General features: G+C 36.0%; 1 protein-coding gene across 1 annotated transcript in view; it reads left to right on the forward strand.

Annotated features, from left to right (window-relative positions):
• Positions 1 to 24,984, forward strand: part of FIG4 (FIG4 phosphoinositide 5-phosphatase) — a 63,141-nt gene that overhangs the window by 4,339 nt on the left and 33,818 nt on the right. Inside the window, exons 2-14 of the mRNA XM_048935547.1 lie at positions 6,546 to 6,644; positions 7,678 to 7,801; positions 9,361 to 9,517; positions 10,633 to 10,683; positions 12,408 to 12,556; positions 13,785 to 13,913; positions 14,856 to 14,956; positions 15,222 to 15,384; positions 15,961 to 16,058; positions 18,498 to 18,631; positions 19,716 to 19,832; positions 21,331 to 21,376; positions 22,813 to 22,961. Of these exons, the coding sequence (XP_048791504.1) occupies positions 6,546 to 6,644; positions 7,678 to 7,801; positions 9,361 to 9,517; positions 10,633 to 10,683; positions 12,408 to 12,556; positions 13,785 to 13,913; positions 14,856 to 14,956; positions 15,222 to 15,384; positions 15,961 to 16,058; positions 18,498 to 18,631; positions 19,716 to 19,832; positions 21,331 to 21,376; positions 22,813 to 22,961 (1,517 nt within the window). The remainder of the gene's footprint in view (positions 1 to 6,545; positions 6,645 to 7,677; positions 7,802 to 9,360; positions 9,518 to 10,632; positions 10,684 to 12,407; positions 12,557 to 13,784; positions 13,914 to 14,855; positions 14,957 to 15,221; positions 15,385 to 15,960; positions 16,059 to 18,497; positions 18,632 to 19,715; positions 19,833 to 21,330; positions 21,377 to 22,812; positions 22,962 to 24,984) is intronic.

A 24,984-nucleotide genomic window follows, 5' to 3' on the forward strand; every position in this document is an offset into this window, starting at 1 on the left:
TTATACGCCATAAAAGTTTTGTGGGGGTTTATTAATTCAGAAGCAAGAGAGCAGGAAGATCTGGGTAATTTAGCAGAAGAAAAATTGGGAGGCTTAGCTGCTCATGTACAACTGTGAAAAAGGCAGATGTGATCTTTTGCATTATGGTTCTTAATGAGAAAAATACTAATATATCTATATGAAGAGACTTCGTATGGCATGTTGTGTATACTTTCTATTCCTCAACATTAAAGAAATAAGAATTAAAACTAGAATGGATACACTGAAGGTTCAATGAGTAACACAGGTGTTAGCCTTCTCTTAGGAGGTGCAAAGGATAAAGAATATTTATTTATTATTATAATAAAGGATCATAATTTTTTTTAATTGATGAGGTGCTGAAAAGGGATCCAGTTACTTATGTTTCTAAAAGCGTTCCTTCAGAATAGATGTTAAAAAAGGGAGATTCATTTGGCTAAAGGAAAAATGTATAGATGTTTAATTAATAAATTTAAATGAAAATTAGGAGAGAGAATCTTAAAAATCTCAGTCTTGCAATCTTGCAAGCAGCAAGAGGAAAGTCTGAATTGGGACAGAAAGCAAGCTTTGATTGCATTGGGTTGGAAGGGAATTGCCAAATGTTGTGACTTTATACAGATATAAATAATATACAGATATAATATAACAGATATAATGCAGAATGAGTAGCCATTCATGCATGCCCCCAGAATGGTGTTTTAAATGCAGTGGTTTAAAATTTCCCATCTTGAAAATATAAGCTTCAACAGCTTATGGGAAGCACACATCATGCCAACTGAGTTTTTGCATCTTTTCATTCTTTATAATCTCTTTCTTTTTCTGTGTCATTCCACCAGTTTGTACAAGGTCAAAGATACTCCCATAATAGCTGTGGGATCTATAGAAAAATGGAATATAGTGCAGGTTTTGCTGTGTCTTGCATCTAAGTTCAATTACTTTTCTTCCTTCTTTCCTATAGTTGAGCCCATATTTTTGTTATCCTTATTCAGTGCCTTCTTTACATCATGAAGAATTTCTGATCTGCAGTCAAGTTCAGTATATATGAAAACTACCACAAAGAGGAAGAGGCTAAGTTTTTCTTGCGTAATTTCACGCCTGCTCTGAAGGGGAGGTGGATGTTTGGCAGCAGGAGATGGCTACCATTGTGCTGCATAGTTAAGCAGAAATGTAAGCAGAGAGATCCAGTGGTGTGCTTATCCAACATCAGTCTTCACATGATGATCACTCATCTGGCAACCCAGCATGTTTTTTTTTTCAGCTGTTGGTTTGATCCATAAATATCTTCCTACATTGATTGCAGGTGTTCAGGTGCTGGCAGGGACCTTTTGGGCTCCTTTATGAGGTGAAGTCAGGGCAGCCAGTTCCAGTGGCTCCTCCGCAGTGAAGGGCTGGCCTCTGAAGCTGTGATGGTGACACCTCAGGGAGAACACATTTGAGAAAGGGTAGAAACGTGAGGTAGACAGTGGGGAGGACCCTGGTGAAGCAGATCTCCACACTGCATCCTGTGGAGGACCCTGTGCTTGGGCAGGAGGACATTTCCTAAAGAATGGAGAGGACCTACTCTGATTTTTCTAACTGATGAATGAAATAGGATTGCTTCATGGTGCTAACATTTCTTTATGGCAATTAGCCTATACAAACAAGCAAGTCATAATTTAAAACTAGGAGTTCAAAGTAATTTTGTTAAAAGAGGAAAAATAAAAAGAGAATGTTTGATTTCAGAACTCTCATCTTCCTTTATAGACAACAGTTTGCAGCGAGAATTCTCTTACTTGCTTAGGCTCCTTTTAGAAGGAGCTATTTTTATTGGTTTGGCCGAATCAAAAGATTGATAAAAGAGGGTGTAAAGCTTTTCAATTAGATTTCTTTGGATAAAACTTAGTCCCAGGTGAAGGTGACTAATGATTGTTCCCATCTTGTGGTTGCTTAGTGATAATTGTGAGATGAAACCTCAGTCCAGATCTCGTAGGCAAGCATCTGCATGGTACACTTGTGAACAAATTTCAGTAAAGGCCAAGGCAGACTAAGCTGGGAAACGGTGTGGTTCATCTTCGGTGATGGTTGAATGGCATCCACATTCATCCAGCAGTATGAGGAGGGCTGCACAGTTTCTCTTGTGTACTGTTCTGTTGAGAAAGTTCTTTGTCAAGGTTGTTTATTTATCTAAACACAGAGGGTTTGCTGTAGAGTGCAGTTGTTTGAAACGTTTTGAAAATGCTCGCATTTATTGGTTCAACTGAGTAATAAACTGAATAAAAATAGAAACTCCCAGAAAGGTTTCTGCAGTTTACCTGTGAATTCTCATTTCTTTTTCTGTAATTATAACTGTTAATCAAAATAGTTGTGAGCAGTACAACTCATTTTGAGTTGTACAACTCCATTTGAGTTTTGATTTACTTTTTGACTATTGCATTGCAACCTTAGAAATTAATTTATGTGATGATCTGTACACAGAGTTGCGTTGATTTAGCATTTTTCTTTACTCTTTCCTAGTGTTCATGTTATAGCAAATTTAATTGAAATACATGTCACTGATAGGGTTTTATTTCTTGCTCTGTATCATCCAGAAATGTCTGGTTTTGTTTAATTTTTAATGGTTAGTCTTCATATCATCTTTGTTTTAATTTCAGATCTTAAAGGTTGAATATGAGCTGATATATCATGTTTTTCAGACAGCTCTGGTGTTGTTGATTGTTAGCACTCCCCAAAACTTTCCAAGTTAGAAGTCCAATCTGGGGTTCCTAGTTTTGAACACTAATCCAAATTTAAAGATTATTGCACTTCTTTATTACTTCTATAAGAATATCCTGTAACATGCAGTGTCTAAGATTCCTACTTGCTAAATGGAGATTTCCCAGTGCGTGGCTTTCTAAGAAGGTGATGTATGCAAGTCTGTTGATTGACGTTTTGCTTCTGCTCTCAACTGACTTTCCTTAACACATACAACCTAGCTTTCTAATTTGAAACAACCCCTGTAAATTAGTCCTTATAAGAATTCAAAGAGTACTTTTAAAGTATTATTCATTTTAGCAGAAGCTGCAGCAGTCTGCAGATGTCAAATTCTACTCTAACCCATCCCTCTGCTACCACTGTAAGCAGCAGAACTTTGAGTTGGCCCTACAGCTGAGCCACTGGTGGCCACCAAGCTGATGTGAATGGTGCATTTCTCATAGCGCTCCCTGATGTATTTTTCTTCTATTAAAATGGAAATGGGAAAAGTATTCAACCAAACTTCCTTGGTAGTAGCATTTGAAACTTTGTCCGTCTGTCTGTCTTCCTGGGTGTCGTGTGCCGTGTTTCAGCCTTAAATATGGTCTTTGATTCCAGGTACCATTTGGACAAACTGAAGCTGTACTGTCATATTTTAATTCAGAATAATAAGTCAGTTAACACAGATGTCACTTGCAGGAGCAATTATGCTTAAGTAATGAGCAGGACACAAGGAGACGTCACTGACCTGTACTGTGGTATCATGGGCTGCATAAAATAGTTTGGCCTCAGTTGATTCTTTTCTGTAAACAGAAAAGCAGAATTTATTCTTAAAGTACAAGCTTGATTCATTATGTGTGGGTTGCAAATGAATATGGTATTTCCTCTGCCCATTTACTTGCTGCTGCATAAAGAAGTAAAACTTGTAATGGTGTGGTCTAAGCAAGAGTCTGGCTCGGTGGCTTGGTGCTTATTTCTGGTGGGTGATGCAGCAGGACAACCCCATCCTCCACCTTTGTGCCACTCAGCCTTATGTGATTGGTGTCCTGCCAGCTGTTTGTCCTTGCGATTCCCTTCCCAGGAAGTGCAGATATGGGTATAATGAATCTGCAGGGAATGGTTTCCTGTGCCAAGGGCTTCAGCGAGGGTGGGCTGTAATAAGGTGTGTCTGGGGGGGCTTCTTAGCTGTCACTATGAAGCAGAGTAAAGAGCAGAACTGGGCTGCCCAACCACTCAGTAAGCTCTGCAGTGTTTGTGTATGAGGTGCATCAAGGTGATGGCAGCATTCCCTTTTGCAGTTCACTGAATCACAGAACCTCAAAACCTTGCTAAGTCCAACCCCCTGCCATGGGCAGACCCCCCAGCTCAGGCTTCCCGGAGCCCCATCCAACCTGGCCTTGAACACATCCGGGGTGGGACCCCCACAGCTTCTCTAGGCAACATGGTCCAGCACCTTAACAACCTTCTAAGTAAAGAATTTCCTTGTATCTCTAATCTAAATATCCCCTCTCTTAACTGAACGTCATTCCCTCTTGTCCTATCACTATCAGACAGTGTAAAATGTCTTCCTCCTGTTTTTAATCTCCCTTTTTGTACTGGAAGACTGCAATGAGGTCTCCCTAGAGCCTTCTCTTCTTCCACCTGAAAAACTCCAGCTCCCTCAGCCTTTCTTTGTCGGAGAGTTCTTAAAGTGTTTTTTTCTTAATAAATAATTTGTGTAAATTATGAAATTGTTTGTTGTGTGAATGTTGTTATTGATTTTTTTTCTCCCACACCTTTGAATCCATGTGACTATTGAAGTTTAGAACTGGCTGCATAGATTCACATGGACTTGCTATGCTTTCCTCCTAGGCTGGGCATTATTTATGAGTTACATCTTGCTGTGTGGTAGCATCGTACTGATTAAATGGATTAGTGAAATGAGAGGAGCCTATAGCAAATCAGTTCTGTAATCTACACTTAGTTTTACTTCTTTTAAGTCTAGGCAGTCGCTTGTAGTTTGTTTCCATTAAATAAGACATGCTATATATTCATCTGCAGTCTTTCCTTGATATTTTAAACGAGAAATGTTTATTGTAAAGTGGTATTTTGAATCAGCACTGTTGATCAAAACAAGAGCTTGTGTTGTGGAAGAACATTGGTAAGAATTTTATCATTGGAAATAATAATTAAAAAAAAGGCAGGTAACTGCTGCACTATTAAAGTATTTGAATTTTTTCTTTCTTCAAAAGGAACTTCAGAAGGCCTGTTAAGTGCAGGACAACAGATATGTAACATACATTAGAAGTTTCGAAGGACACTTCTGCATTAATATTCTTCATTAGCAGTATGACAAAGTGAAAGTAAATAATGCATTTTTCCAGTTAAAAAAACAAAACAAAAAAAAACAAAAAAAAAAAAAAAAAAAACCCACACATTAGGCCTCTTTCTTACAAGTTTTTGTCTCTTTCTTTGCAATGTAATTCTCTATATGAAGTTGCTCTCCTGTAGTTCGTACTGCACAAAAGCATGTGCGTGTCAGTTAGTATCTGTGCATTTGAATCACAGGAAACTTGGTGTTGCATATTTCAACCCGACAACATGCCTGATGTGTTACGTCTTGAATCACGTGCAAATAATTATATCACCATTGGTCAAAGCTTTTGTATTATGCATATGCAAGGAACCTATGGAAGTGGCTTAATTTTTAGTTGAATAACAACTTTGGGAAAATGATAGCGTTGTTTTTGTGTTATTTGAATGATTTTCTTTTAGTGTGAAATCTGGTTTTGAGTCTGCTGGTGCCCAGTTCATTATTCTGTATCACACATCAAAACTGCCTCTTTCAGTGTCTTCATTGCCTACTGGAATGAAGAGCTGTATAACTGGAGATTATTTATCTGGGGAATTGCAGTTGATTTCAAAGTAGGCCTTTTCTTTCAATAAGGTCTGATGATCCTAATCATAAACAGGGTCCTTATTTCTGCAAAGACCACCACACAGTTTTTGGCATGTGTTCTTATTTGCAGTCAGAACCAAACTGTTTAAGTTTCTTCATTTGAAATTTTTCAACAGAAGAATGTCTATGAAACATAGGACTTCTATTATTTGTGCCATCTCCCCCTCTCTGTTTTTTCTTCTAATTTTTCTTTCTTTTCCAATTTTCCCTTTGTCTGAATGCTGTTGTCTTTCCTCCACCCATTTTTTTTTCAGCATTTTCTCATCAGATTACCTCTTAATTTAAGTTCTTTTACCTTTCAATTTGTAAGAGTGTTTGAACTCCTGTCTCAGTGGAGAAGGATGCTGATTCATCCTAGCTGGCCTATTCCTGTATTTCTTTGTTTAACAATGTCACCAAGAGACACTGGTTAAACTTCCATTGAGCGACACGTTTCTGCAGCTTACTGGAAAAGGCAAACTAATTTAAGACTTCACACATTTGTCTATGAACTTCTGCTGAATTCCACATAGGAAATAGGAGGACAGTTAATGCTGGTGCAAAAGTTAGTTGGACAGTGCCTTGCGTAAGATGTATCTTTTCTTCTCTAAGCAAATTTTCACTTTCCCTCAGTTTTTAATTTTTGTTCTTCCCTGGACACTGGAGTGAATGAGGTCTTTTAAGCTGCAAAGTTTGGTTGTGTACAAATGTACTTACCCAAAGTATTGACATCTAGAACATTAATAGCCCAGATTAAATACTGCTTTTTTGATGATCCAATGATATGGATCAAACCTAGAAGCTGTATAAATTGCATCGTTGATGTATTATGTTAAAATGGGGTTTGGTGGCTTTATATTATGTAATATTCTGACTTTTTTTCTTTTGTTTTTTAATCTAGCGGTATTTTCTCGTTGGAAGTAATCATGCAGAAACCAAGTACCGTGTTTTGAAAATAGATCGCACTGAACCAAAGGATTTAGTTATAATTGATGATAAGGTGAGTGCTTCTCTATTTATATATTTTTTCCAGTTACTCCAAGTATTACTGTATTTAGATGGTATGTGTCATTAAACGGTGTGTATTTAATCTGTTTAACAAGTGTCTGGCACAGAATCACAATCATAGGAAGTTGATGTTAGGAGAGATCTGTGAAGATTGTCTATTCCAACCCCTGTGCTCAGAGCAGTAACAACTAGATCAGATTGCTCAGGGCAAAGCCCAGTCATTTCTGGATGAGGATGAAGAATTCACAGCATCTCCGGGTAACATGTTCCAGTGTTTGACCATCCTCACAATAGAAAAAGCTTTTTCATATGTTCAAATGGAATTTACCTCTATTTCAATTTGTGTCTTTTGGCAATTGTCCCTTTGCTGGATACCACAGAGTCTGGCTGAGTCTTCTTTACTGTCTTCTATTAGGTATTTTGATACACATTAGAAGGATCTCCTCTGAGCGCTCTCTTCTGCAGACCAATCAGTTCCAGCTCTCTCAGGCTCATATGTCAGATGCATACAATATTGGTGTAATAATGACCATATATAGCATGGGGTGTAGCAGTAAGATCTCCAAAAAGCACATTCACTTTAATCAGAATTTCTCGGGGTCTTCAGTTGATGATGTATATTCTCCTAATGATTATGTTATGTTTGGTTGTGCTATTTTAAGTGCTAAATACATTTAATTTTTACTAAGCCAGATTTTTCTGCATTTTTGATATATCACATCAGAAGGAAAATAAACAGCAGCAACAAGAATCTTAAGACTTGGATTCTTTTCCAAGAAGGTTATGGTTTAAAATCTAAACACTTCAGACTTAGAGGTGTCTGAATTCCTACATGACTGTGAATATTACTGTCGCTGTGAATGACAGGTTTTGTGCATAACATCTTGTTGTACTTGTTTGTGGGAGTGAAACAGGATATCTCTATCTGGTTTATGCTATGTTAAATAAATTCTACCTCTCTCTGACTGAATGAAATAACATTTAGCTGCCAAAGCAGTAACTTGAGGAACTTCTTTCTTTTAAAGCATGTGTATACACAGCAAGAGGTGAGGGAACTTCTTGGCCGCTTAGACTTGGGGAACAGAACAAAGATTGGGCAGAAGGGTTCATCTGGGTTATCCCGAGCTGTATCTGCTTTTGGTATAGTAGGTAAGTGCTTTGTTTGTTTGTTACATTCTTATGGAGGTGAGGCTTATTGTGTCACACTATAGGTCTTTCTGCCTTCCCTTGTTTTAACTTTTTTTAACCAAAGATTTACACATAGAGCATGGACAATGGACCCCTGAATTCTAGAACTCCAGAGTGCCTCGGTTCCCAATTGGACTTTAGGATAAAATTTGGCAAGATTCAAAGAGTAAGGACTATTCACATAGATGATTTCACTACCTGGAGGATACAGGAGGAGCTTTGACATCTATTTAGCAACAGAAAGTCTAGCTGCTTCCAATGGAAGACTTTGTTGCTTACTGTCAGTAGGGTCTCCTTGTCTTACAGAGGTGAGACCATTTTTCTGAGGAGAGAGATAGTAAAGCAGAAGAAAAGATTTGCTGTTCATTCTATCATACTGCAGCCTCTAAAACTGACAGGGAGGAACATGTTATGCTTGCTTGTCCTTCTTAAAGTTATAATGCAAAGGAAATTAAATGTAAGTGCAAGCAAGGATTATTTTTCCACACTGATATTTTTGTTAGCATTGCAGCAGTTACTGAGTTTCAGGCTCTTTCTTTAAGGCAACACCTCAAAGCGCTACCTTCCAAGAGCTAATTGATACCGTGTATTAGTTAATTAAACTTAGTACCATTGGATCACTGCCTGTATTATATTTATACTAGAAATAAATTTTGGTTCAGAGATGTTTATGTATTTCTTTCTAAATTAAATTTATACATTTTTATTGTATTTAATGTTTTGTTACACATTTTCCAGATGATATGTAAGAGCCATCTCAAAAAGAAGCTCAATAAAGAAGTATGACAATCCTCTGTGGTGTGAAAGTTTGAATCTGGAGGGTTCAGAAGCACTTTTTTTTTTTTTTTTTAATTCTAATCAGTAAAGTCAGAGCCAGCATTTTCTAGACCTCAGCAGGGTGAAGCATGTTTTCTGAAAAAGCAGATAGCAAGAAAGGATTGCCCTTAATGCTCTGAAAGGATCATTCTTGGGAGATTCTGGAAGACAAGGGATTTAATTCCCTGCTGCTAAGGAGAGAGAGAGAGAGAATGAAGTTGTCATACCCTCAAATCCTTTTCTTGTTTTCTGCTCCTCCCTACTAGAGGATGCATAAACCTAGAAAGAAAATTGGAGACTGGATTTCCTCCTTGCTCTGGAAAATGTAGATTTTGGGCTATGCTTCATTTTTAACAATGTGAGTCCTATAAAAAGCAAATGCAAGTGCCTTAAGCAGTCAGAAACTCATTCAACATAATCTGTCTTATCCTGCTAATATTGAAAATACGCACAATGAAGGGGGAAAAAAGTGAAAACATGACAAAAAGCATCAGAATATAGCTAGAAGTCTATGTACTGTATTTTCTAATGCGTAGGAGTGGATTGCAAGAGTCTATCAATGTTTTTTTTCATTATTTGGGTATACATTCTTCTAAATTTGAGGGAAAAAAAATTGAAATCTTCAGCAGCTCTGATGGTTTTTCTAACTACAGTCAAACCAATGCAAACATCCAACTAATGGCATTTTAATGCTTTTTCAACAGGTTTTGTCAGGTTTTTAGAAGGCTACTATATTGTGTTGATAACAAAAAGAAGAAAAATGGCAGATATTGGAGGTCATGCAATATACAAAATAGAAGATACGAACATGATATACATTCCAAATGACTCTGTAAGAGTCACTCATCCTGATGAAGCTAGGTAAGTAATGGTAATATTTGACAGGTACCTTTTGAATATTTTTCCAAGCAGTGAGGAGCTGCAACTAGATGTTTTGGTCGTGGATTTCTTTCTGTTCTGTCGTTCAAATCATTTTATTTTAGTTGATAAATCAGTGCAGAAGAATGGAGTGAGCAAGGTCTACAATTTCTGTGGCCTCTAGTCTCAGAGCATTTTGATCTACAAAGGCAGTGTGATGCTAGCTAGTACTGTTTTATATTGTTTGAGTATACTGTCCTGTTTTTAGTCACTCATTCATGTTTATCTCACTCGAAGAGACCTTCTTTGCCTTTCAAGAAGTACTGAGTAGGCTATTTAATTTAATCTTTCTGTACTGTCAGAGTCTCGTGAACATAGGTGTCATACAGGGTGACAAGTTCATCCATAGATAAATTTAGCTTTGTTTTCCTGTCTGTGATCTGGGCCTGAAACTGATTATATCAGGGTGGGATAACTTGACTTTTATGAAATAATATCAAATAGTATCAGTAAACTGCTTTTTCATCTCTACCAACTGTGAATAACCTAGGAGTTGTGATAGACTATGGTGAACTGACGGCAGGTAATAAATGAAGGTGTTATTAACTATTAAAAAGGTTTCCATGTTAAGATATGGCTAATATGATCTCAGTCTCCCCGCTTAAAATCTAACAGAACATATTATGTAATCAGTTTCAGTACCTGTGGTCTTTCATAGGTTGTGTTATGGTTTCTTCTGAGAAGTGTATGATGGGTGAAGCAGATACTTATTCATTTGAGAATAGCTTTGAAAATCAGTAACTGTTATATAGTGCTGTTTGAAATTTACTTTTGTGAACGCTAGAAATTTTGACCCACATTTGTAGAAAATAGAACTACAGCTGTATCTGAAACTGCCTGAAGAACAGTGTACACACACATAGATACTGTTTAAAAAAGACTACTAATTTAATCCCATTGTTGACGTTCTAGCGAGATTACCTGGCTATCAAAACAATTGCAATAAGATAGCTAGAGAATTTACAACAAGAATTGATATTTCTGTTGCTGGGGTCCTGAATGATTCTGAGTCTATCTAGTTAGTAATACTTTTCCCTATAACTTGCATTATTTTCTAGGTACCTGAGGATTTTTCAAAATGTGGACCTTTCTAGCAACTTCTATTTTAGGTAAGTATTGGTTACTTACCAATAGTATTGTTCCACTTGATTTTGATAATCAACATTTTTAGGTTGTTATCCTAGAGAAGTAAGACAGATTTGATCACACTGTTCATTTTCTGTCTTTTGAACCTACTTTCTACTTCAACGGCGTAAACAGGAGTAGAGCCTCTACTGAAGCTGTAGAAGTATTAGTGACAGGGTAGAGGGTCAATAGTAAAATTTAGTATTTCACCAATAGAAAAGCTGCAATGTGTGCTCAGCAGTAATCTCTTCTGTTTGATATGCAACCTGGTCAGTCTGTGCATGATCTCCATGTGGAGATCTGTGAATTTGGAGAAGAATCTGTAGAATAGAGAGAAATGTTGAGCTGAGTATCGTTGGAATTGTGGGTTCACTGTTTTCTTGCAGTTGTAAGTATAAGTACATTGAACTGAAATAGATACAGTTCTGCAGCTCAGACAACAACGTGATTTCTTTTTGTCCAATTCTGTTTACCATAAAAATTAAATAGATAATGCTCACTTTGAAAATAGTGTATTTTGGCTCATTTGCTTGTCTTGTCAGTTTTTCTTTCTTGATCATGTTTCCCAGAAATAGAGCTTTGCTTTGGTTCCAAAACAAAGATAGAGAAATAGATGTCTCATCTAAGAAGAAGAAGAAACCTACCCAAGTTTCATGTCTGTTTCATGGTTTTGCATGGGAAGGCTTTTTTTTTTTTCTCACTGCATGAAAACTGTTGTTTTCTTCTCTGTAAGCCCTAGAATTAAACAACCCCATTTTAAAATCAACTTGGAGATTATCAGCACGTGTGTTTTTGTGGTTCTGCCTAGAGGAACAAGAAGAGGTTTCATGTAAAACTGTCTGATAAACACATTTACCAGTTTAATTTAAATTGTTCATGAAAATGTAGTGAATGTTTGAGTTAGATGTTATTAGTAGCAGCCATAAATCTATTTACTAATTTGTTAAGTATGATTAATGAATATCTAGAACTTACTAGAGAACCAGTAATCACTGATGCTGCCTTAGGCTAAAATGGAAATCTCCTTGCATTTTTCTTCATGGGGAAGAGAACCCTAATGACGTACAAAATTTAGTAACAAGTATAATGTTGTTAGTGTAAAAGACATGAGATGCAGAATTTGTAACTGTTATGGAACTAATTAAAAAAAACAAACAAAAAACCAAGAACAAAAAAAAACCCAAACCACAGCTTTTGCTTATCAGCCTCCACTCTTAGGGTGTATTTATAGCATAGTCATAAATTTGAGGACAGAAAGTTTTTATGGACCAATTTTTATTTTATTTATTTATTTATTTATTGTAGCACTAGTTAGAGGTTATTACTTAAATGTATTAAATCCTAGGTTGTTTGTAACATATTTGGATATTTCTAATGATCTTCTGGACTGCTTTATGGGACAGAGCAAAGAAAGTTTTCAGATATGCTTTCTTTCAAAAGGCATGTCCAGTTTTCAAATACAAGAAGAATATACAGTTTAAACTATTGTAGCGTGAGTAATTTCTGTGTTAATAAAGTTTCTTTTGGAAACCATCTCTACCATTTGGCAGTGTAGAATCAGCATCTGTGTGTTTTGTTTAAATATGTTTTTTTTTAATGGAGAATACAGTTCTGTGTTAAATAAAAGTGTGGATGGGGAGTTAGGATTAAAAAAAAAAAAGCACAGCTGTTCTTCTGCAGTTATTAATAGATGTTAACTGTCTATCAGTTACAGCTATGATCTATCTCACTCTCTTCAGTATAATCTTACTGTCTTGAGAATGCCACTTGAGATATTAAAAACTGAAACAACTCAGACCCGACAAGAAAGTTTTGATATATTTGAAGATGAAGGACTTTCAACACAGGGTGGAAGCGGTAAGCAAATATGTTTAGTTAAGCAAATAGTGTTGATAATGATTTCATTTAGAATATATTCCACTTTTTCCTTTCTAGAAACCTCTTCTATACTGATCAGTACTCTCATAAATTGTGAATTAATAAAAGATTATATAAAGCACCAATTAGACATTTGAACAATGCAATTTCTAGAGGTGGTTAATAGCTATTTTGGTAATTTATATGGCAACTCAGGTAGAGAATTGAACATGTTGACATTTTCCAGCAATTGATTATTGAACTGACTTGTAGGACTCAGTAGGAATGAATTGCAAACATAATAGGAATCAATAACTTTTTAAGTACTAATAAACCTTTTTTGTTTCATTTTGGAAAATACTGATGACAGAGGAATTGTATGACAGTAGTGTCAACTTGATGTCTTAAGTACTATCTGGAAGCCTAAGAAAAATCAATTTCATTTGAAAACTACAGCCTTTACTTTGGATCTGATATATGCATATAATACTCATAAAATCACTAATCAGAAATGAAAATTGTATTCTCTTCTATGCTTTGCAATTCCCCTCCAAAAAAAACAAAAACAGCCCACAAAAAACCTGTTTCCCTAAATTCTCAGTATTGATTTTCATTCAGTTGATGTTTCTAGGTTTTATTGTCCTGCGATTCATACAGGTTGTCTGAAAGCACTGTCATTAAGTAGTGGTAATGCACCATTTTTTTCCTTGTTTAAACGTATAATATCCTATTTTTTGGAACGGGTAAGGACTCAGGTTCCAATACATCAAAAATTGAATTTTAATACATGACTCAACAATAGCTGCATTTCTTGATGTTGGTGTATATTAAGAAAACCAGACTAACTTATGATGGAAGAGGGAAAGAAATACTTTTTTTTTTTTTAAAGGGGGCCATGGTTAAGCGCAGTCTTCCAGAGCTCACATAGAATTGAATCTTATGAAGTCCTATCAGAAAATTCTGCAAAGTCTGTTAAAGGATGTTACAGGGGCTACAGGGGCTGGCAGCTGCAGAAAAATTATAAATCTCAATAAATGCAGAGGTTCAGCAAGTGTTTGAAGTTATCTGTATTTGGCAAACTTCAAGAACATGGGTAGACATTATGATGAGTCGCAGCCAAGAGAAAAATCAAAATAAAGATGCAATGAACTTATGTTTTTACAACAGTCCAATGTGGTTGAGTTTGTTTCTTGATTGCTAATGCATCTTCGTTGTAACAAATCCCTAGGTGTTTTTGGAATTTGCAGTAAACCTTATGAAAAGTATGTGTGGAACGGGAAGCTTCTGGAGGCAGTAAAAAATTCTGTTCATCGTGATTGGCTGCTGTATATCATTCATGGATTCTGTGGACAATCAAGTATCCTTTTGCTCGTGAAACAAATCTCAGTTATCAATTTAAAAACTTTGACTGTGTGAAATAAAATGAACTATTATGTTGGCCCACAGCGCCAGAGGTAAGTGTTGGGGTGTTATGGCAGTAAAGGTTGAACCTTCCTGACAATACTCTGTTACATGTTGTTGATGTGTGACAGATGACAGCAGAGGAGCAGTCTGACAAAATGGCATCCAAAATGGAAGTGTGTTTGGAGCAAAGGGTGGAATTGAATTCTTGGAAAAAATGGCACACATTGACACTCACTGCTACTTGTTCAGTATTTATGGAGACCAAACAGTGGATGTGAGCACAGCAAGGCAGTGGGTGGTATGTTTCAGCAGTGTTTCTGTTGATGCTGATGATAGACCTTTGTGATTACTGTGGAATTATTTTAAATGGGTCTATGTGGGTAATAATAGGAGAAAAAGCTCAAAGTAATATCTCATTCCTGATATCTTAGCTGTAAAGATTAGTATATTATGGGGACAGTAGATTTCGGTCATCAGCAATCCCATGTTAATTCAGAAGCATGTTAAGAAAATATTTGGGAAAGTAAATACAATTATGAAGCTAAGGTTAGAGTTGTCTTTGTAAAATGTAGTTTTACTTTTTCATTCTTGTCAAGCTTTGGTCATTGGCTTGGTGTTCAGACAGACAGGTATGTCTATTTTTATATACCACTTTTTCATCTTTGGTCTTACTTGAAGTGGTAGATGTGGGTGGACCCAACTACCAGCATTATGCCTAAAGGTATTTCTTGACAATAATCTTCACTATGCGTATTTGATGAGAAGATGACTTCTTCCCTCTTTTTTGGGTCTCTTTAATGATAAGGAAGCAGCACAAAGTGACACAGTCACTTGATAATTTAACTTTTTATCTCTAAGTTTTGTGTGATATGTAACCCTTAACTTCTCTTTGAAGAACTGTTAATTTACGGTCGTCCTATATACGTCACTCTGATAGCCAGAAGATCAAGCAAATTTGCTGGAACACGTTTTCTGAAACGAGGAGCCAACTGTGAGGTAAATCAATTGTGATTTCAGTTTGGTATGGTATACTGGTAATTTTCCCTGGCCTGCTAATAATATGGAAAGCTTGAAAATGACTGACTAGTGAACTGAAATGTTGAGAGGGTCGTTGTGTCTTTCACAGTAACTGAAAGCTATTAGTACCATGATTTGGTGTCTTACTGTTTAATTGTACTCTGTCTGTGATGGTCAGTTCTCCATGATGCACAGTTCTGAAATGCCATGTCTTCCACAGTACGCATATTTCTGTTTGTTGTAGGGAGATGTTGCTAATGAAGTGGAAACTGAACAAATACTCTATGATGCTTCAGTCATGTCATTTTCGGCGGGGAGTTATTCTTCCTATGTTCAGGTTCGAGGTTCTGTCCCTCTGTACTGGTCTCAAGATATTTCAACTATGATGCCAAAGCCACCCATAACACGTATGTATTAATTATTCTTTGTGATAGATTATGGCTAGCACAACACCTGAGAGAGTAAGTGAAAACTGAACTTGTGAAAATGAGTAGGCTGCCAATGTATTTGTTCTTTGGGAGGCTATGATTTAAGGTAAAACAGTGTTCTTTATGATAAACGTGGGGGCATATCAACATTCAACCATATGAACAGCTGCATTTGCTGGTACCAAGTAGGAAAAAAAAAATAGTTGTCTTAAACTTAAAAGTCAGAAATGCCATACAAAAAAAACTTATGGTTGAAGATGTCAGCTTTCTTTGTGCTTATTCATCTGTGTGCATTTATCTTAAAGGGTTCTGGATATAATATTGTACCTGTTGGAAATAGTGGAAAGCATTTGGACTAAATTTAGTGGGGCCAGAATAACTGATCTTTGTTACTAGCTCATGAAATCTTTGATTAAGATGTTACTTTTCTTGAAAAAGGAGGGTTTTGCATGAATAAATGAGAGTATGTAATCATATCACTTTAGAGAATTAGTAATTACTTTTTGTAGAGTACTTTTAAGGGAAAATCATCCTGAATATATGTATCTGTTGCAGTGGACCAAGCAGATCCTTTTGCACATGTTGCTGCTCTTCACTTTGACCAAATGCTTCAGAGATTTGGCTCTCCCATAATTATTTTGAATCTTGTAAAGGTACAGTATTTTGAATATTTTTTACATGTTTTCTGTAGAATCTCTGTGTACTTTTGTTTGTGCTCTGAACTAATGTTAGCTTGTAAGTGGCATATTTTCTTCATAAATTTAATGCTATGCAAGAGAGCACGTAACTTTGTAACTGCTTTGACTACGGTTCTTCATTGTCTCCCATTTTTATAGTTTTCTTACAACTTTTCACTGTTGTTCTCAGACTCTTACTATTTCCCCTTAAATGGAGTAAGTCAAAATAACTTCACCACTAAATTTTCCTTTAACTTCTTATTAAACTGTGGTTCCATGCAAAGTAACGTTTGCAGACTTCTTGAAAAATGTCTGAGTTCTTTGAAATATTATGGTAAAGACATATCCTTCCTTTTTTTGCTTCATCAGATACAGTTATGGATGTATGATCCAATGGAGAATGGAGAAAGTTGAGGCATCTTGTGCAGGTTAACAGATAGTGCCAGAGTGAGCATATGGGGAAACTACTCTATTGCTGCATTAATTCATAGAATCATTGAATATCCCAAGTTTGAATGGACTCACAGGGCTCATGGAGTCCAACTCCTGGCTCCACGTAGGACCACCCAAAATTCAAACTCTGAAAGCATTGCCCAAATGCAAACTGTGTGGTTTGTTTCCTACTCTGGAGTTTCCATAATTTTTTGGATGATTTCTTCTGATAATTTTACAGTGAAGTTAGTTCTGTCTTAATACATTTTTTTCTCCTTTAATGAACTGTTTCCACATTCTGTTTTAATATATTGAAATTCATTTGAACTTCTTTCTTACTTCTTTTTAGGCTTTTAAAAAATGCTATTTACCTTTTCATTTGTCGCATTGCAGAATTGTATTCAGTAGAAAAGAGAACCTTCTTTGTGCATGTGCAGTCTGTTGCTAACGTAATAAAAGTAGGGAATTTTTTTTTTTTTTAAAAAAAAAGCTTTTAAAACTCAAAATTGTAATAAATAGCAACTAGATAACCTATTTTCTATTTCTAGAAGCTTTCCTGTTTAAGAGGGCTATTAAGATTGTCTGAGAGTCTGTGGAATCAACTTATGATAGCAGTTGTTGACAAGAAAATAATTTTATTTCATGCAGCCATAGCTTTCAAAGGCCATTGTTACAGTGTGAGTCTAGGCTCACGTGACCTTGACACATGAGTCATTATAAGCTTTTATTCACAGGCCCTTTGATAGTGTGGCTAAAAATGCATCTGTTTCTCTCCCTCTTTGTGGTTTCCCAGTGTTAGGATGCTAAAATTAAAATACTTTCATTATTTTATGTTCCAGTTAATAAATAAATAAGTCACCTTGTGTGCATATTGCTCTTGCTTCTACACAAAAACTAAAAGTACTAGGGGCAGAAATGCTTAGCTTTTGATTTCTTAGAGGGTGATGAAATGTAAATCTATTTCACACTTTACCTCTCTCTCCTAGAAATTTGTGAACAATTGCATTTTATATATTTATTTATTTATGGCTGCTCTTATATATGAGTTTAAATTGATCTGTTATAGGTTCATTGTAGGTTTTAGTTTGGACTAAGTTGAGAGAAAAGCCATATTAAATAGAGTGCCAAAACATACGGTATATTCAGGGAACAGCTATGAAGTTCTAAATGTTTTCATAATCTTGCAAAGTTGTTCCCCATCTTCTGCCAGTAATGGAAGAGAATTCACCTGAGCCCCCTTGTACTCCAGAAGCTAACGGGATATTCTTGTGCCCAGCTTTCAGTTCAGAGACTTTTTCAAAAGTGACAGAGCTTGCTTTAAGATGGTTAAGACAGAGCTGTGCATAGATTGAGAATGTACTGATTCACAAAAGGAATGCGAGTCTGTTTTAAAATGAGTATGCAGAGCTGCTGAATGAACTGGTTTATTTTCTATTTATTGGTTTCCTTAACAAGCAAAATGTTTAATAGTTGGGGTGTTTTTTTGTTTTTGTTTTTAAAAAGGTGTTTTTCCTCATTTAAGATGTTCTAGGTTGGGAAGAGCTTATGAAATCTACTGATTAATTTGGAAGCTCCAGGCACTTTTTAGCTTTCTACTTCAACCTTGTTGTTGGTGATATGTAGTACCGCTGTGATTCTTAATTAAAACAGGTCAAATATTTTGCTTAATAAAATATTACTAATGTAAATCTAATATTATTCTGATGTTGCTCTTCAAATTCAAAAGCTCGTTTTCTGATTTTATTTTTTTTTTGCCTTTATGTATTGTTTAACATAATAAATTATTTTTGTTCGTCTTGTTTCTGCCTCATACTGAACTCATACTGAACAAATACTGGAGTCTAGGTTAAAGAGTATGTAAGAGAATATCAGTCTGTAATACATGCACACACACTCACACACACAGACACCCCTCTATATGGATCTGTACAGGTGGTTGTTGATAATAGTACTGACATTCTCTTCCTTTTCTTTTTGCCAAAGGAACGTGAAAAAAGAAAGCATGAAAGGATTCTTAGCGAAGAACTTGTTGCTGCTGTGACATATCTGAACCAATTTTTGCCCCCAGAGCATGCAATTATATATATTCCTTGGGATATGGCCAAGTACACAAAAAGGTAGAAAATGTCATTATTTGTGTCATAGAACTGTAGAACTGTTCAGGTTGGATGAGACCTTAAATTTGACTAGATTTCGCACTCTGTTTTTCATTCTAAAATGGCACTGTGCACAGATAGGTCTATGTTCAATTTGTTTTATGGTTAATTAGCAAATCTCAAAATAAGACTAGGTTTCCTTTCAGAAGGTATGCTAGACACAAGTTCTTGGGTTCTGTATGAAGCAATGCCAAGTAAGCTTATTGTCTAACTGATATGGGGAATGATACTAGATAATTAAAAGATCTCCCCTCTAGATTTAAGCTTGGTGTTTATTTATATGGGCATCCACCCAAGTACCCATGCAGAAAAGAACCTGAAAGTTTTGAAGATAAATTCCTTATGCAAATGAGATGTAACACATATATCCACCTAAAGAAGTTTACTGGAAATTTAATGAATACTGAGAATGATTCTGCTTTAACATGTAGTTCCAAAGTACATTTTCTGGAAAGCAGATCCTGTAGAAACATTTCAAATTAATCCTTCAAGCTCAGTGTAAACAATTGCTTAAAAAAAAAGAAATAATGCTTAACTGTTTACACATAACTTTGTTTTTGAAGTTCTTGTTAAAATATTTGCATTTCAAGCCTCCTGTAATGGATGGATGCCCTGATGTGAATGAGCAATGAAGAAAAGTGTGAAGACCACACACTGAAACAAATGTTACTGAATGACAATACTTTTCAAATAAAGTGGAGGCATAACATTTAATGGAATCATTTATCAATTTCTGTCATATTCTTATTTTATGAATCACAAAAACTTCAGCAGGGAAAAAAGGAGCGTGGTATTATAGTCAAGGAGTTTTACATGTTTTATTCCATTTGTGTTACCTAAAATGTTTTATTAATGATTGAACAAAATTGCTCAATGGCTGCTTTCTAAGTCTTTAAGCTGTAGGAAAAGGGTAGGCATTGTTGCTGTGAGATAAATGAAACCGTGATGCGTCTTCTCTTAAATTATTTTTGTTATTAAAAGACTTCCAAACAGAATTTTTGATTGTTAATATATCTTTACTGTGTAATCTTTTTTCTCTCCCCAGCAAACTTTGCAATGTCCTTGATAGATTGAATGTGATTGCAGAAAGTGTAGTGAAGAAAACTGGATTTTTTGTGAATCGACCTGATTCCTACTGCAATGTCTTGCGGCCAGATGAAAAGTATGTATAATCTTACACATGCATGATGAGTAATGTCTATTGCTAGGAGAGTTGTCTGCAATTTCTGTTATTGCTCATTTCTTATTTTGAGACTTCATTTAACATGAGTACTTTGTTACTGAGTTATAGCTGAAAGAATTGCAGTCAGAGGCAGGTACTATGAAATGCTAATACATCTAAAAATTTATAGTCTGTTTTATTACGCTGCTGTTGTCCCACTATAATGAATTCCTACATCAAACCTTTATTCGTAACTTGTAATCTGTGTTGTCTGTATTTATATAAAGCTTTTTTTTTATTTTTAATCATTACTGAAGGAATCCTAAAGTTGGGGGTAGATTTTAACAAAGAGAACATTTGGAATTTGGTAAGAGACTTCTTTTAAGGTGTATGAAAAATATGCCTAGGACTGAAATGTAAGATAGTCCAGTGTTTTCCAATTGGTTTTTATGCTAGTCATACATACAAAACTGAAAAGTTGTGCTTTTTTATTTTGTTATTAAATTATAGGAACAGTATTTGTTTTGACTGCTGTGGAGATATAATGATTCAGTCAGCAGAATCCTCTTAAGTCTTTGAAAATTCAGAAATAATGTAACTTCCAAGTTGTTTTTTTTCCAAATCTTTGTCATAGTGATCTAATTCATCACTGCCCAAACAGACATTCTTATTATACATTAAGTGCATTTTTGCCTTTCTAGCCCACCTTCATTTAGAAACAATCTGAACTAAAAATCTGAGGCTCTTTTAGAGCTTCTGTGCCATGCAGTACAGGAAATGTAAGAACTGCAAGATAGCATGAATGAGATCGATCCATCCATGTAATGCTGTGACCTGTAGAAGTAGTCTAATCAGTCTTAAAAGTGGTATATATAAGCTTGTCAGACCATTTCTCCAGTCAGGCTGGTGCTATGCTCCTAACATGAAAATTTTCAGTTATTCACTTGTACTTGCATTAAGCATAACTGCTCCCCTATCTCAAAATGTCTTTGACTTCAAATTCATGTTCTTTGCCTCTTGGGTACAGATATGGTCTGTACAGAATAACAAGAACTGGGTGATAAATAGCATGTATGCCTAGAATCAGTGTGAAGGGGAGAATTAGAACAACCAATTGTACTACAGTGTGTCTTTTGCCTCTCCCTTCCAGTCACTGCAGTCATTGGCACTGTAGCTTTTTTGTTTTTTTTATTTTTAATCTGAGGACCTTATGGAGCAAGGCAGGCTTGTATGGCTCGTCCTCTGTCTTCTAGGGAGGGAATGTTCTATATAGCTTAGAAACTTTCTACTTTAAGGCTAAGTTTTGTTTTTAACAGTGCAATTTAACTACATCTTGCTAATGCACAGAGCTTTCACTGCATTCTGCTGCTCAGCGATATCAGTTTTGCCTTGCAGCAGGATTTAATTGCCACTGTTTTTACTGAGCAGATTCATATGTGTTATGGCCTGTTCTTTTTAAAAGTTATTTGAAAGTTGTTCTCTTTTGTTTCTCTTTTAGGTGGAATGAACTGGGAGGCTGTGTTATTTCCACTGGCCGCTTGCAGGTAGTAAGATAGTAGACTTTATTAATTCAAAGATGTAGGAATTTAAATCTTCATTCCCAAAGTGTCAGTGAAACAATTCACATAGATACTTAATGATTAATTCACAGCTTACTCTCTTAAAGTAACATTTATAATAGAATAAACAGCATTACTGCAGTCCATGCAAGAAACCTAAATAGGAAATAGGGCTTGAAGTTCTAGGATAGTTCCAGAAAACTTTATGCTACTGGAATTATATTTTTTGCTGAATGTAGTCTGAGAAGTGTTTGGATTTTAAACTACTTTCCACTACTTACATAGTCTATAGTAGTAGCCGTAGAGCAAAAGATAAAACAGCAACTTTTAAACAATCTATGTAATATAATATTAGACAGGAGGGATGAGGAATAAACATTCCTAAGTCTGGTTACATTCATACACCTAAAAATTAGCAATTACAATTTTACCACTGCTGAATATTCTGTACATCATTGCTATTTCAGTGGTACTGAAAGAAAATACAACTAGAAATACTTTTTTTCTTTGTAGTAAGAAAAGTGCAGTGTGATAAATTCTAAAGTAACAGATTTATACCTTAATGTTATGGTTATGTACTCTGAACACTGGGCATATTTTTGAGAAACATTAATGACTTTTGACTTGCTATTCATGATTTTGAAGTTCTCTTAAGTTGGAAAGGATGTGACCATTCCTTTATTAATTGAACACTTGGATGTGTTTTCACAAAGAAGAATACAAATGCTATTTAGATTTCTCAATGTTAGCCTTGCAGGTTTACCTTTGTTAAGGATATGATTTCTTCTGTCTATGAGCTTTGAGGTAGTCACTGTAAGTGTTCTATGTAAGCACTTCCATCATGGTTCATCTTGTCTTGGGATGGACAATTTGTGAGTCACACTCAAAATGTGCTTCTTCATTAAGACAGTAAAAGTTTAGATAACTAGCACAGATGTAGCCATAAATATATTTGAGCAGAAGAATCACTCATGCTACTGTGTGGGAGTGTCTAGCATCTGTTAATGTTATATATTTGTATGCATTATGAAACTGAAGAGTGGAGGTGCAAGCACGAGATATGGAAAGCTCAAAATATGATCACCATCGTAGTAAAACCACAGCAACCTGACTGCGTGCTTTGTTTCATGCAGTAGTTAGAGCATAGTTGAAAATAAGACCTTCACCAATGTAATACTTTACTTCTGAGGTAAGTTCCAGTAATGGTTGAAGAAAGCGTATTTTGAAAGTAGACCTTATAGCAGTAATATAGATTGCTAGACATAAAAAGTCTTTGATTGAAATTCTGTGCACTGACATAAAATCCAATATGAGAGATTTGACAAGTAGTTGGACAGTAAGAAAAGGTAGTAATAATGAATATGGTAAATTCTTAATTTAAAAAAAACCAAACAAATCTCTTATTTGCATTGCTTTACCAGACTGGAGTTCTCCGAACCAATTGTGTGGACTGTTTAGATCGTACTAACACAGCCCAGTTCATGGTAGGAAAATGTGCTTTGGCATACCAACTCTATTCGCTGGGACTGATAGATAAGCCCAATTTACAGTTTGATACAGATGCTGTTCGGTAAGATACATTAATTGTGTCGTGGTGGGTTTTTTTTATTTGTTTGTTTGATCTTATGTAAAGAGACTTTACTTGGGTAAAGTGCTGCCTGTATAAAGGAAAAGTGCATTTATTTTTCTATTGAAATGATTTTGTAGTTATTCAGTTAAGTCTAAAAATTCATACTTCAACTGTTTTGAGAAAATCCAGTCACATTGAAAATTTCCAATTCTGGAAATGTTAGTTAGGCTTCTTACAAAATAGCTGCTTGACTTCACTCTATATAACTAAACACAGACTGAAAAGTTTCCCTCTTAAATAAATGCAACATAAAAATAACACTTATTTCATTTGGTTGATGCAAAGTGTAAATTGAGAATAAAAACTGAAATAGGTATGTGCTTTTCTGCAGAATGCCAAATTGATATTTTTATGGAAGTGCATCTCACCTGGATATTTCCTACATTTCCTTTGATAAATTTCATGCTTTTTGGTTTATTGAAGAGAGGAGTTTTCAGCAAAGCTGTTCTCTCCAACTGGGTTGCAATTATACTTATTCAAACACCCTCAAACTATTTAAAAAAATGAATCCATTTAAACTGCAGTGCTCTGGGAGTGAGAGGAGTGAGCTATGTGTAGGGTCACCAACCACCAGACCAGGCTGCCCAGAGCCACATCCAGCCTGGCCTTGAATGCCTTCAGGGATGGGGCATCCACAGCCTCTTTGGGCAACCTGTTCTAGTGCGTCACCACCCTCTGTGTGAAAAACTTCCTCCTAATATCTAACCTAAACTTCTTCTGTCTCAGTTTAAAACCATTCTCCCTTGTCCTATCGCGGTTCACCCTCCTGATACATCCACAGTCATGACAATGAAACTTATGGCTTCACTGCTGTCATTGCCTAGTGTTTTGTTAGGTTTGGAATGTGGAGAAGTAACTCATGTTTCAAAAAATGATCAAGTCCTCGGTCATGCATTTCTCTCAGTCTCTTCCTCTCACCTTACTCAAGGTGTACCTTCAGCTTCTGTCCTTTCTCCTCAGTTAGCTTCCGGCAATTGGTTGGTGCCACAGTGTAGTGGCTCACTTTGCAACTGGTGGCTGTTGGCCTCTGTCTGATGGCTGGGATGTTTTCACTGGCCAGCTGGCTTCCATGGTGTGCTCACAATGCTTCTTATCCTCTGTGTCCCAGCTGCTGGGTGCTGCATCTTTACCTCTGGGAAGCAACTGCTGCTGCAATTACCACTTGCTGTGCAACCCTCTAGGGACTTGGCAATTGGATCTGTTGGGCTCTAACCAGGAAATGGACAAGTCTCTTATACCCACACTGTGTTGTCCTCACAACAAGTACTTACTTCATCAGCTCAGGCATTCCTTAGGTTTTACTACCTTTCACCTTTTCACCCCTATTTTGGGATCCAAAATTTTGTCTGTTGCTTCCTATTCCAATAGTCTCATGTTTGCTGTCTAACTTCTCTCCCTCTTGCTCCCTCTCCACTTTCCAGCCACCCAAATTTCCATCTATAGTTAAGATTTTAATAGGTGCTTCCTCTTGTTTTCCTGGATATCATGTTTTTTATAATCTCTCTGAAATGTGGCTATTAGCTATTACACATTTCATAGCATGACATGTATACCTCTCTGAAACTTCTTATCTGTGAAGACTTTTTTTCTGAATTACCATATTCAGAAATACTACAAAATTGTGTTCATAATCCAATAGATTTTGAAGAGAAGCATCGGCTGTGATGCATCTCCATTTTTCAGTCTTTCACTTTGATGTACTGCATTCTTTTTCCCATATCAAGTATCTGATTGCTGGATACTCTTCCTCTTCATTTACACTCTTCTAACTGACCAGAGAGACTAGTAGTCAGCACACTGTCATCCTGAATCAAGATAATGTGTCTGGAAAGCTGCTAACTATTGTTTTCATCGCAGTTTTGAGTGTCCACTATACTAATTTTGATTTTTCATATGGTCTCACTGGCTCCAATCCAGAATCTCTGTTGAGCTTTATTTCTGAGGTTAGCATTTATTTGGGTTA

Source organism: Lagopus muta, chromosome 2 (genome assembly GCF_023343835.1).
Source record: "Lagopus muta isolate bLagMut1 chromosome 2, bLagMut1 primary, whole genome shotgun sequence".
Lineage (NCBI taxonomy): Eukaryota > Metazoa > Chordata > Aves > Galliformes > Phasianidae > Lagopus > Lagopus muta.